At 31.7% G+C, this 15000-nt stretch overlaps 1 protein-coding gene across 1 annotated transcript in view; it reads right to left on the bottom strand.

The window, feature by feature from the left end:
• The window catches only part of tmc6b (transmembrane channel-like 6b), a 40450-nt gene that overhangs the window by 198 nt on the left and 25252 nt on the right, over positions 1–15000 (bottom strand). Inside the window, exons 10-21 of the mRNA XM_056468757.1 lie at positions 13889–14033; positions 13181–13336; positions 12032–12216; positions 11440–11530; positions 11246–11343; positions 7394–7489; positions 7108–7183; positions 5371–5504; positions 4848–5024; positions 4555–4633; positions 4389–4472; positions 1–112 (exon numbers count right to left, since the gene is read on the bottom strand). The exon at positions 1–112 is cut by the window's left edge and continues 198 nt beyond it. Of these exons, the coding sequence (XP_056324732.1) occupies positions 95–112; positions 4389–4472; positions 4555–4633; positions 4848–5024; positions 5371–5504; positions 7108–7183; positions 7394–7489; positions 11246–11343; positions 11440–11530; positions 12032–12216; positions 13181–13336; positions 13889–14033 (1339 nt within the window). The 3' untranslated portion in view covers positions 1–94. The remainder of the gene's footprint in view (positions 113–4388; positions 4473–4554; positions 4634–4847; positions 5025–5370; positions 5505–7107; positions 7184–7393; positions 7490–11245; positions 11344–11439; positions 11531–12031; positions 12217–13180; positions 13337–13888; positions 14034–15000) is intronic.

Here is a 15000-nt window from a genome sequence, read left to right as displayed (position 1 = left end):
AAAACACCACAAACCAGCGTCCCAAACCTAATCCGGTGTGCTCTTCATCATCATCATCATCATGAAGATCGTCTGGATACATCAGTGAAGATCATCAGGAAAAACTGGAGCCCTGAAAGCAGATGCAGAGGATGAGAGGATATATAATATCTGCATATATTTACATAAAGGTGTCATATTTAATACAATAATAATATATTAAAGGTGATGTTTAACTGAGGTTTTGTCTAATAATAATAGTTTAATAACTCATCTCTAATAACTGATTTCTCTTTGTCATGATGACAGTAAATAATATTAGACTAGATATTCTTCAAGACACTTCTATACAGCTTAAAGGATAATTAGGGTGAAGTCAGGGTAATTAGACAGTGTATATAGTGTGTTTGTTTGTATAATTGTGCCTATGTATGGCTATAGATTACCGTGAGTGTATATGAATATAACTGTGTGTGTATATATATATGTATATAACTGTGTACACACTATACGTGTGCATGTGATGTGTGTGTAATAAAAAAGTGTGCATGCATGTGTGTTTGTATATAACATTGTCTGTGTATATCTAAATAACTGTATGTGTGCATACAGCTGTATATAACAGTGTGTGCATGTTTGTGTATATAACTGTGTGTCTTTGAGTGTGATTATATACGTATATAACTGTGCGCATGTGTATACGTATATAACTGTGTGTATGCCTGTTTCTGCATATAACTGTGTGTGCGCGTGCATGTGTGTTTCTAAGGATGTGTGTGTATTTAACTGTGTGTGTGTTTTGCGTGTGTGTGTGTGTATATATCTATGTATGTATATGATTATAACTGTATGTGTGTATGTCTTTGACTGTGTGTGTATATATATATATGTATATAATTGTGTATGTGTATAAGACTGTGTGTGTGTGTATGTGTGCAAACGCATGTGTGCATATAATTGTGTGTACAAAACTATGTGTGCATGTGTGTGTGTATATAACTGTGTGTTTGTGTGTATGTCTGTCTATATAACTGTGTGTGTCTGCATATAACTGTATCTGTGTATGTCTTTGACTGTGTGTATATATATATATATATATATATATATATATATATATATATATATATATATATATATATATATAATTTTGTATGTGTGTGTGTGTGTGCAAACGCATGTGTGCATATAATTGTGTGTACAAAACTATGTGTGCATGTGTGTGTATATATAACTGTGTGTGTGTGTGTCTGCATATAACTGTGTGTGTGTGTGTCTGCATATAACTGTGTGTGTGTGTATGCATGTATATAAGTGTGTGCAAGCATGTTTGTGTATATAACTGCATGGCTTGACAATAAGGACTGTCCGATGGCCCGGGGCCAGCGTGCGAGACGCTCGGGACAGTATAGAGAATGGTCACTGGTCGATCGGGCCAGTGCTGCCTTCTCACTAAAGTTTAATTGGGCTGCGACTGTTTGTCAACTGCGTGCAAATACAGGGTGCTTTCACACCCAGACGTTTGTTTCAGAACCTGTCTCGTTTGCCCAGTAAGCGTGGTTTGTCTGACATATGTGAATCCTGCGATCGCGTGCGATCTGCGCCAAATCAATCGGTCTGAGATCGCCTGAATGAGGTGGTCTCGGCTCGATTGAGCAGATCAATTGTAGTGAGAAAACAAAACGATACAACGAACTAACGAACCAGACTATATCACAGTGCATTATGGTTGTGTAACAGACATATGAAGAGAGAATTATGAGCAGGGCGGGATGTCATTTCTACCGGCATGTGCATTTCATGTCTAATGTGAAAGTGAACGCATGCTGAAATATTACCTAGTGCTGATTATCCGTTAGGAAAATTAACCGAAGTTACCATCTGATCATTTTCCCGTATTTTAATCTTATAATATTTTGCATTAGGCCTATTGTTTTATTCATTTCTGCATCGTCACCTCGAAAGAAAGATCAACACTGATCTGCTTCATGATCTGACTGCAGTCCCAGTGTTGTGACGAGACATGCACCCCTGCTGTAAAATGCAGGCACCCCCTTCTTAGACTTTCATTAACATTCTTAGTCTACATTTCATAAAAATCAAAGGCCATAATTGATTCAAACGCAGGCTCATATGATTATAATTTTGATGGATCAAGCAAGAACAAGAGAAATGCATTTTAAAACTAGGTTTACAAATAAATGAAAAATAAACATATTGTCTTTAGTCTAGACTGATGTAATGAGCCTGTTTCTAAAATTAGGCATTTTGGTGGTTTTTAAATAAATGAAAAACATCAAATTGTTGTAGTTTTCAACTAAATTACACATTTAACTATTCACTTTAATTAATCTAACCAGTATTGTATTTAAATTAAATCTGTTTATTTAAATATATATCTTCTGGAAGATAAAGCTTCCATTCATGAAACTCTCCTCAGTCACTGTCATTAGTTGTCATAACTTTATTATTAATAATCAAACAAAAATTAAGTTAATAAATGCACATTTCAGAGGGGGTGCAGTTTACAGCAGGGGTGGATTTCTTGGCACAACACTGGTTCATCTGTTATTTCGTGAAGTTTTCAAACTAATTTCGAGAGGAGCACGTGATATGATTGACTGCAGCTGGCCACTCATCTACATTCACTAGTTAGCCAATCAGATTAACCCCAACTCACTATAAGTAGCCTAGCTAGAACTACTCTCTTATCTTCGTTTTCCGAAGAAACCCCCCATCCACCCCTTCTCCTCATTTTTTCTTTTACCACGGGGAGCTCTCGAGAACCACCTGATCTCGTACTCCCCTCATATGCTCTATGGACCAGGCGGGAGCACTGGGCGCACCTATCTCCGAGCTCAGGGTTCTCTCCCGGGACAGCATCCCAAACCTGCTAACAGTTGTCAAACAATATCTAAGTGTGAACTCTTGAATCTCTATAATGTGAGCCTATAATGCAGAATTCTAGCCAACGTTTTTTTTAGCAGATTGATTAATTCAATAGATAGATTTTTAAATAACAAACATTAAATTACAGATGTTTCCTTGAATTTAAATTTCTGGTAAATTTTTGTAATTTACCGTCTGTTATTTATTAATTTTTTTCTGGCACCCCAGCTGCTGAAATAACAATAAATATATATAAATATATATGCTGAATAAAAAATGTACAATTATACTTTTGACACATTATCTAAAATATGTGGCTGAGAAATAGCTATTAACTTCTTTTTTTGGTTGGGCCGGCCAGTGAAAATTTTGGCAGGGCAAGTAAAAATCTGAACCACTGGCCCAATCGGGCTAGTAGAAAAAATCTATAGTGTTGAACCCTGAACTGTGTGTGTGTGTATAACTGTGTATGTGTGCATGCGTGTGTGTATATATGTGTGTGTGCGTCAGTTATTTATATAACTGTGTGTGTGTATAACTGTGTATGTGTGCATGCGTGTGTGTATGTATGTGTGTGTGTGTGCGTGTGTGTGTAAGTTATTTATATAACTGTGTGTGTGTACAACTGTGTATGTGTGCATGCATGTGTGTATATATGTGTGTGTGCGTCAGTTATTTATATAACTGTGTGTGTGTATAACTGTGTATGTGTGCATGCGTGTGTGTATATATGTGTGTGTGCGTAAGTTATTTATATAACTGTGTGTGTGTACAACTGTGTATGTGTGCATGCATGTGTGTATATATGTGTGTGTGCGTCAGTTATTTATATAACTGTGTGTGTGTATAACTGTGTATGTGTGCATGCGTGTGTGTATATATGTGTGTGTGCGTAAGTTATTTATATAACTGTGTGTGTGTATAACTGTGTATGTGTGCATGCGTGTGTGTATATATGTGTGTGTGCGTAAGTTATTTATATAACTGTGTGTGTGTATAACTGTGTATGTGTGCATGTGTGTGTGTGTATATATGTGTGTGTGCGTAAGTTATTTATATAACTGTGTGTGCGTATAACTGTGTATGTGTGCATGTGTGTGTGTATATATGTGTGTGTGCGTAAGTTATTTATATAACTGTGTGTGTGTACAACTGTGTATGTGTACATGTGTGTGTATATATGTGTGTGTGTGCGTGTGTGTGTAAGTTATTTATATAACTGTGTGTGTGTATAACTGTGTATGTGTGCATGTGTGTGTATATATATATGTGTGTGTGTGCGTGTGTGTGTAAGTTACCTATATAACTGTGTGTGTGTATAACTGTGTATGTGTGTATGTGTGCATATATATATATATATATGTGTGTGTGTGTGTGCGTGTGTGTGTAAGTTATCTATATAACTGTGTATGCATGTATATAACTGTGTGCACACATGTTTGTGTATATAACCGTGTGTGTGCGTGTGTGTGCGCATGTGTCTATATAACAGTGTGAGTGTGTGTGTGCGTATGTGTGTGTACCCCGGTGTCTCGTTGTCCACGGACTCGTCTGTGCTCATGAATATCCTGCAGTCTCATGATCAGAAACTTCTTATCCTCGCCCTCCTGCACAAACAGGAACAGGAAGTGACGTCAGTCTACACCCCTGACCGTATTGTGTTTAATTCCCCATGATTCCCAGTCTTACGTTCTCGATCTGCTCCTGAAGGAGTTCGATGATCTTCCTCTGGCCGTCCAGCACCTGACTGTGGAAGTAGATCACGATCCTGCAAACACACCAAACCACAGACGATCACTCAGGACTCAGTGAATGGGGAAACAACACACCACTCACTCATTCATTCATTCATTTTCCTTTAGCTTAGTCCCTTTATTCATCAGGGGTCACCGCAGCAGAATGAACCGCCAACTATTCCAGCATATGTTTTACACAGCGGAACACTCTTGTGAGAAGGCTCTATGAAGTGAAGGGAGACTCACAGGAAGACGGCGGCAAACAGGAACAGGAAGAGCGGGTTCTCCACCAGATACGTGTGTGCCGACTCCAGCCACCACAGACTGGGGTTCGCCAGCGCCAGATCCCGAACCCACAGCTTACCGGCCTGGAACATCGTCTTCAGACCCCGAAACGGCCCACAGCCGGCTGATGGCTGTATACTGACACACACACACGCACACGCATACACACACACACACACACACAAACACAAACACACACACAAACACAAACACACACACACACACACACAGACACACACAGACACACACACACACACACACACACAGACACACAGACACACAGACACACACACACACACACACACACACACACACACACACACACACACACTTATATGAACACCTATTCACGTAAAAACAAGCAAAAAAACACACACCTGCAAGTGCAAACAGAAATACAAACACACACACATACACACAAAAACACACACATACTGTATCCTGTCTCACACACACATTCTAAAACAAACAGACACAGACTCACGTCCACATGGTGTAGGTGACACACACTGCGGCCCCCAGGAATGAAGGGAAGCAGAGCAGTGTGATGAAGATGGTGGTCATCTGAGACGCTCTCCAGGGCTTCCCAGACACCTGACAGTTCATCATCAGACTCACCTGAACAAGAAGAAGAAAACACACCTCATTTACATAAATACACACTTGAACAAGAGACGTCCAAAAGAGTCAAATCATTCCTCTGAAGTAAACCGAACACGAATGACTCCTTTGAGTCACAAAAAATTCTAATAACTTAAAATGAAACTAAAAATAAAATCTAAAACTAAATCAAAACGAAACAAAATGAAAAATAAGAAGTGAAACAAAACAAATAAAAGGAAACAAAACAGAACAGATTGCAACAGAACAGAAGAAAATTAAACGAAACAAAATGAAAAAAATGAAACTAAACAAAAACTAAATGAAATGAAGCAAAACAAAACAAAACACAGAACCGAAACTAAACAAAATACAAGAAGTGGAACAGAAGGAAATGAGACAAAACAAATTGAAGAATAAAATTACATTAAACAAAAACGAAACGAAGCAAAACAAAACAAAAAACAGAACGGAAGAAAACCAAAAAGAAGGAAACGAAATGAAAAAAAATTAAATAAAATGAAACAAAACAAAATGGAAAACAAAATGAAACAAACAAAAAATGAAATGAAGCAAAACAAAAAAATGAAATGAAGGAAACAAAACAAAACACAAAACAGAGCAAAAGGAAACAGGAAAGAAGGAAACTAAACGAAAAAATAAAAAACAAAATGAAACTCAAAAAACCCCCGAAATGAAACAAAACAAAAAACAACGCGGAATTGAAACAAAAAACAAAACAAACAAAAAACAGTAACAAAACAAAACGGAACAGAAGGAAACGAAACAAAACGAACTAAACAAAAAACGAAACGAAGCGAAGCAAAACAAAAATCAGAATGGAAGAAAACAGAAAAGAAGGGAACGAAATGAACAAAAATAAAAATAAAATGAAACTAAAAAAACTAAACGAAATGAAACAAAACGGAGCAAAAGGAAACGAAACAAAATTAAAAACAAAATAAAACTAAACAAAAAACAAAATGAAATGAAGTAAAACAAAAAACAGAACGAAGTAAACAAAACAAAACACAAAACAGAACAAAAGGAAACAGGAAAGAAGGAAACTAAACGAAAAAATGAAAAACAAAATGAAACTAAAAAAACTAAACGAAATGAAACTAAACGGAGCAAAAGGAAACAAAACAAAATTAAAAACAAAATAAAACTAAACAAAAAATGAAACGAAATGAAGTAAAACAAAAAAAACGAAATGAAGGAAACAAAACAAAACACAAAACAGAGCAAAAAGAAACAGGAAAGAAGGAAACTAAACGAAAAAATGAAAAACAAAATGAAACAAAAAAAAAAACGAAATGAAACAAAACAAAAAACAACACGGAATTGAAACGAAAAACAAAACAAACAAAAAACAGTAACAAAACAAAACGGAACAGAAGGAAATGAAACAAAACAAAATGAAAAAAACGAAACTAAACAAAATGAAGCAAAACAAAACAAAAAAACTGAATAAAGGAAACAAAACAAAACAAAAAGAGGAAAGGAAAGGAAGGACACAAAAACAAAACGAAAAACTAAATGAAAAGAAATGTAACAATAAACTAAATGAAACGCAAAAAAAAAAAACAAAAAACAAACAAAAAACAGTAAACAAGCAAACCTTCTTCATGTAGAAAAGAAACAGCAGTTTAATGATCTGCACCACTGGCAGGAGAGGAGAAAACAGCACACCCAACCTGCAGACACACACACACACACACACACACACACACACACCAACATCATCATCATCATCCACACACTCGACATCATCATCACACACGCATGCATACATAACATCAGACACACACACATGGGTCATCTGATAACCCGCGTACCCTGCAGGTAACCACACACATGTGACATCATAACACATTATACATACACACACACATACACACACACACCAAGCCAGAGTCTGTCCGTAGATGAGCTCCAGCACATTCCTGGCAATGTCGAACACAGGCTTCCTCTTCCTCTTTAGAGCTTTCTGAGAAAACAACCTGAAAGAGAGCAGCAGCAAGTGAAAGATTAGTGTGACTTTATCTGCAATTTCTATCCTGGGTTAAAATAAATGTTCATCGTTCATGCGGTCAACATGTTCATACTGCTCAAATGTTTTTATGTTTTCAAAACATTTATAAAGTCACTTCTGCTCAGCAAACCTGCATCAATTTGATCCAACGTACAGCAAAATCAGTTCAATTTGGAAATATGTTTGCTATTTAAATAACTGTGCTCGATGAGAATCTATTTTAAAATCTCATGTATTTCTGTGATTTCAATTTGATTGCTGAATCTTTATTTGCTTTTTACTTTTTTATTGCATCATTAGACATAATTTCTCCAGTCTCAGATTTGTCAGAAATCAGTATAGCGATTTGATGATCCAAAACACTTATTATTATTATTATTATTTACATGATTATTATTATTAATATTAATATTTACATGATTATTATTATTAATAACATTATTATTAATATTATTATTATTAATATTATTATTATTATTAATATTTACATGATTATTATTTTTATTTACATGATGATGATTATTATTATTATTACTATTATTATTATTACTATTATTTATATGATTATTATTATTATTATTATTATTACTGTTATTATTATTATTATTTATTTATATGATGATGATGATTATTATTATTATTACTATTATTATTATTATTATTATTTATTTATATGATGATGATGATGATTATTATTATTATTATTATTTATATCATTATTATTATTATTTACATGATTATTGTTATTATTATTATTATTATTATTACTATTATTACTATTATTATTAATATCATTATTATTTACATGATTATTGTTATTATTATTATTATTATTATTAATATCATTATTATTTACATGATTATTGTTATTATTATTATTATTATTATTATTATTATTATTATTATTATTATTATTATTATTATTATTGTTATTATTATTATTTATATGATGATGATGATTATTATTATTATTTATATCATTATTATTATTATTTACATGACTATTATTATTATACTATTATTATTATTATTATTATTTATATGATGATGATGATGATTATTATTATTATTATTATTATTATTATTATTATTATTATTTACATGATTATTATTATTATTTACATGATTATTGTTATTATTATTAACATGATTGTTATTATTATTATTATTAAAATTATTATTATTATTTACATGTTGATGATGATTATTATTATTTACATGATTATTGTTATTATTATTAACATGATTATTATTATTATTATTATTATTATTATTATTATTATTAGAAATGTTATTATTTACATGTTGATGATGATGATGATTATTATTATTATTATTATTATTTACATGATTATTATTACTTACATGATTATTATTATTATTATTATTATTATTATTATTATTATTATTTACATGATTATTATTACTTACATGATGATTATTATTATTATTATTTATATGATGATGATGATTATTATTATTATTTATATATTTATTATCATTATTTACATGATTATTGTTATTATTATTAACATTATTATAATAATTATTATTATTATTTATATGTTGATGATAATTATTATTATTATTATTTACATGATTATTATTATTATTATTTACATGATGATGATTATTATTATTATTATTATTATTTTATTATTTTTATTATTTACATGATTATTGTTATTATTATTAACATGATTATTATTATTATTATTTACATGATTATTATTATTATTATTTACATGTTGATGATGATTATTTTTATTATTTACATGATTATTATTATTATTATTATTATTTACATTATTATTATTATTATTATTATTATTATTATTTACATGATGATGATGATGATTATTATTATTATTTACATGATGATGATGATTATTATTATTATTATTTATATGATTATTATTATTATTTACATGATTATTGTTCTTCTTCTTCCTATTATTATTTATATGATTATTATTATTATTTACATGATGATGATGATGATTATTATTATTATTATTTTATTATTATTATTATTTACATGATTAGTGTTATTATTATTAACATGATTATTATTATTATTATTTACATGATTATTATTATTATTATTTACATGTTGATGATGATTATTTTTATTATTTACATGATTATTATTATTATTATTATTATTATTATTATTTACATGATTATTATTATTATTATTATTATTTACATGATGATGATGATGATTATTATTATTATTTACATGATTATTTTTCTTCTTATTATTATTATTATTTACATGATTATTGTTATTATTATTTACATTATTATTATTATAATTATTATTATTTACATGATTATTATTATTATTATTATTTACATGATGATGATGATGATTATTATTATTATAATTATTATTTTTATTAATATTATTATTTACATCATTGTTATTATTATTTACATTATTATTAATATGATAATTATGATTATTATTTTTATTTACATGATTATTATTATTATTAACATGATTATTATTATTATTATTTACATTATTTTTATTATTTATATTATTATTATTTAAATTATTTTTATTATTTACTTTATTATTATTATTTACATAATTATTACAGAATTTATCTAAAACACTAATATTTTGTGACAATATTTTGATCAATTTATGATAATAATTTCCTTTACTAAATAAAAAAGATAACACCAATAACAATGACAACGACAGCTTATTTATATAAAGTCTGTAAAAAGCTGTATAATGTTATAAAAGCTTTTATTTCAGATTCATTTTCTTTTCGGCTTAGTCCCTTTTTTAATCTGGGGTCGCCACAGCTGAATGAACCGCCAACTTATCCAGCATATGTTTTACACAGTGGATGCTCTTCCAACCGCAACCCATCTCTGGGGAAAAACACCAATACGCACTCATTCACACTCATACACAACGGACAATTTAGCCTTCCCAATTCACCTGTAGCGCATGTGTTTGGACTGTGGAGGAAACCGGAGCACACAGAGGAAACCCACACCAACACGGGGAGAACATGCAAACTACACATAGAAACACCAACTGACCAAGCCGAGACTCGAACCAGCGTCCTTCTTGCTGTGAGGCAACAGCACTAACTACTGCGCCACTGCGTCGCCATTAATAATAATAATAATAATAATAATAATAATAATAATAATAATAGGTAAAAAAAATTAATAAATAAATAAATAAAAATAAATAAAAATAATAGGTTTAAAAAAATGTATAATAAATAAAATAATAATAATAATAATAATAGGTTTAAAAAAATTTATAATAAATAAAATAATAATAATAATAATAATAATAATAATAATAGGTAAAAAAAAAAAAAAAAAAAATAATAATAATAATAATAATAATAATAGGTTTAAAAAAAATTATAATAAATATAATAATAATAATAATAATAATAATAATAATAATAATAATAATAATAATAATAATAATAGGTTTAAAAAAATAATAAAAATTTTTAGAAATAAAATAATAACAACAATAACATAAATGTTATAAAATCTTTCTTGATCATCAAATCAGCCTCATTTTCAGTAATAATGCTAAAAAATCAGCTATAATTATTAGGAATAAACAAATTAAATAATATTAATTAAGGATTCTTAATGAAGATGAATGTAGGCCTTTGGGTTTGACATGTGAGTCAGTTCTTTAAAGAAATGAAAGGAGGTAAAAGTCCCGAACCTCCACAGAAACTCTCCAAAGAAAGTGTCGAGGAGCATGAAGATGAAGTCCATTAGGAGGAAACGGTAGAGTTCCTGCCCGACAAAACTCTCCCAGCACTGAAAACAACAACAACAACACAATCAACACCACACAATAACCACAACGCAATAAACACAACACACCCATTAGAAAAAAAGCATGCAGACACTGACCTGCAGACTGAGACTGTCAGGGTTCATTGCGACACGACCCAGCCAGTGGTAACACAACACACCCAACACACTGACCTTCAGCAGCAGGTTCCTGAACACACACACACTTTTATTTATCAGCACACCAGAAAAGCACAAAATAAAAATAAAAAACTTCTGAAAAAAAAGTAATATTTAAAACAAATCTTTATTTAAAATAACAATAATATAATAAAAATAAAATAATGATAACACATCTTATTTCACACCACATCAAACAAGCACCATTTTTAGAAAAGAATTTTATAATAATTTTCAAAATTACATATTTATAATAATAATAATAATAATAATAATAATAATAATAATAATAATAATGCTTATTAGTCAACAGCACACCAGACGAGCACAAACAGAATCATAATAATCAAATAACTGTAAAAAAAATAAAATAATTAAAATGTATATTTATAACAACAATAACAATAATAGCACTGCGTTTTATTTATTAAGCCCTTTTCATAATCCAAAGTGCTACAATAAGAATCAAAATAGTTTCAGCAATAGACAATAAAGAAAAGGGAAATTAAGCATCGTCAACACTGCGCTGTACCTGCTGATGGAGACGTAATTGAGCACACTGGGAGAGTCATACTCCTCCATCCAGGCCACAGCGTTGAAGAATCCTGGCAGCAGCAGATTAATGCTGGACACCAGCACTGGGACAGCCAGCAGACTCGCTTCCTTTAGCAGCAGCAGAGCATCAGAGGAACTGGAGCGCACACGACTGCGCAGATCCTGCGCAGACACACAATCAATAATCAACACACACACACACACACACACACACACACACACACACACACACACACACACACACACACTATATATATATATAGTATATATACTATATATATATAGTAATCTAAATTTAATCCAAAAGTGATCTACAAAAACCAAAAGTAATCTACAAGAGCACTAAAGTAATCCAAAGGTAATTTGCAAGATCTAAAAGTAATACATAAGAGCATAAGAGTAATCTTCAAGAGCACTAATGTAATCCAAAAGTAATCTACAAGAACATAAAAGTAATCTACAAGAGAATAAGGGTAATCTTCAAAAGCACTAAAGTAATCCAAAAGTAATCTACAAGAGAATAAGAGTAATCTTCAAGAGCACTAATCTAAATGTAATTCAAAAGTAGTCTACAAAAACCAAAAGTAATCTACAAGAGCACTTAAGTAATCCAAACGTAATCTACAACATAAAAGTAATCTACTAAAGCACTAAAGTAATCTAAATGTAATACAAAAGTAATCCAAAAGTAATCTACAAAAACCAAAAGTAATCTATAAGAGCATTAAAGTAATCCAAAAGTAATTTACAAAAACCAAAAGTAATCTACAAGGGCACTAAAATAATCCAAAAGTAATCTACAAAAGCACTAAAGTAATCTAAATGTAATCCAAAAGTAATCTACGAAAAACCAAAAGTAGTCTACAAAAATAGCACAAAAGTAATATATTGTAATCCAAAAGTAATCTTCAAAAGACCACAAGTAATCTAAGTGTAATCCAAAAGAAGTCAGGTTACATGATCATAACTGTGTAATCTAACAGATTATATTACCGACTACTCCATGTCATGTAATTTGTAATCAGTGACCGATCAATTTTCATGAGTAATCCACTCAGCTCTGCATGTACTTACTGTCAATGGAACTTAATGCAATAACGTGTGTGTGAGTGTGTTTGTCTCATACCTTGTGCATGTACTCAGAGAAGTAGTAAACACCTAGCACGGATGCTAGCGTGCTTCCCAAACACATGATCCAGGCCAGCATGTGGATGAAGATCCGGAACAACCTCTGGAGAAGTGGAGACTTCAGCTGCTGACGGTTCACTTCTGCCACCAGCTCCTGCACACACACGCACACACACATGCACACGCATGCAGACACGCACACACATTAGAGCTGAAGCATGTCACACATGTCTTTTGTGTGCATATAAATGTGCATGTGAGAAAGAGACACTCACATCTCACACGTGTGTGTGTGTACTTGTATTCATGTGAGTCTGTGTGTGAGTGCATTTGTGAATGTGGGTGCCTTAATGTGTTTGTGGGAGAGATTGTATATGTGTGAATGAGTGTGTGTTTAAGAGTGTGCAGATATGAGAGAGAGTGCTTATTAGTACAGTATGTGAGTGGTAGTGTGTGTGTCTGAAAGTGTATGCGTGTATGTACACAGGTTAGTGTGCGAATATGTGTGTGTGTTTGTGTATGTGCATATGGTGTATGTATTTATTTGCTTTTGTGTGCATTTTATATATATATATATATATATGTGTGTGTGTGTGTGTGTGTGTGTGTGTGTGTGTGTGTGTGTGTGTGTGTGTGTGTGTGTGTGTGCGAGAGTGTCTATATGTGTGTTTTTGTGTATATTTTCAGTATTTGTGTGTGTTCTGACCTTGAGTTGTGTGCTGATGTTTGCTCTCTGCAGTCTCACTGAACTCTTCTTGCTGACTTTATAATCCCAGGAGCTGAACACCTTTATGGCCAGCAGACCTTTAGATTTACCGATGCGGAAACTCCGACCGAACGACTTCGACATGCTGAAGAACAAATAAACGAATTAATGGCATCATGAAAAAACACTCCAAAATAAACAAGCAAACCGGTCGAATTTCTATTAAAGGTGCAGTATGCAAGTTTGACATCCGGTGGCTGATCTAGGTATTGCACACCTGGTTCAAAACACACGCAAGTGCAAGTTGCCAGATTGACAACACCAACAGGAGTGTGCATGACTACTGAGCCTAAAGGCTGATTTAAGGCTGATTTAAACAGTGTTCAAAATAAAAGCAACGGCACACGATAGAAGGTGTATTTTATATATTAAAATAAGTTTTTGTCCTAACCAACACCTCCAGCTGATATATTAGAAACGGCTTCTATTTCTCACAGCTGAACAACAGAAAACTGATAATGATCAGCTCAGCTACAGCTCATGTGCTTTATTCAGTGATCAATGCTAATAATGTGAGTCTGAATGCTGTTTTACAGGACATTTATTGCCATTTACTGAAATCAGCAGCAGATAGCTCAACTCAGATCTGGAGAACAAAATAAAGCGTCTGAAACTGAACTCTAGAACTGAGACTCAGTGCAAACCAACACATATCAGTGATTCAGCATCTACATTTAATCATGTTAAAGAGCTTTAATGTGTATTTATTAGATTATAAACCTGATCATTGTGCTGGAGTGCAGTGAGTGCTCTATTCTGTGCTTCTGAATGGCTGGATGGGGGGGGGGGTTAAAAAGACCAAAACAAAGACAGCCGCTCCGGCACGTAACACACATGTTCGAAGCAGAATATCTGACTTCAGCATTGTGTTTCAGATCAACAAGAATGTTCACTGAGCATGATTCTGAATATCTGCACACATATGATGGTGTTTATATGATGCAGAAGAGTCAAATATGTACAGCATATTTAACGTTTATCCCTAGCAACATTACGTTAAAGATTTGTTATTATTTCAGTACAAAAATGGGAATATATATATATATATATAT

This window comes from Danio aesculapii, chromosome 11, assembly GCF_903798145.1.
Source record: "Danio aesculapii chromosome 11, fDanAes4.1, whole genome shotgun sequence".
Taxonomy (NCBI): domain Eukaryota; kingdom Metazoa; phylum Chordata; class Actinopteri; order Cypriniformes; family Danionidae; genus Danio; species Danio aesculapii.
The sequence above is the reverse complement of the archived record's forward strand: the minus strand, read 5'-3'. Positions and strand labels throughout refer to the sequence as shown.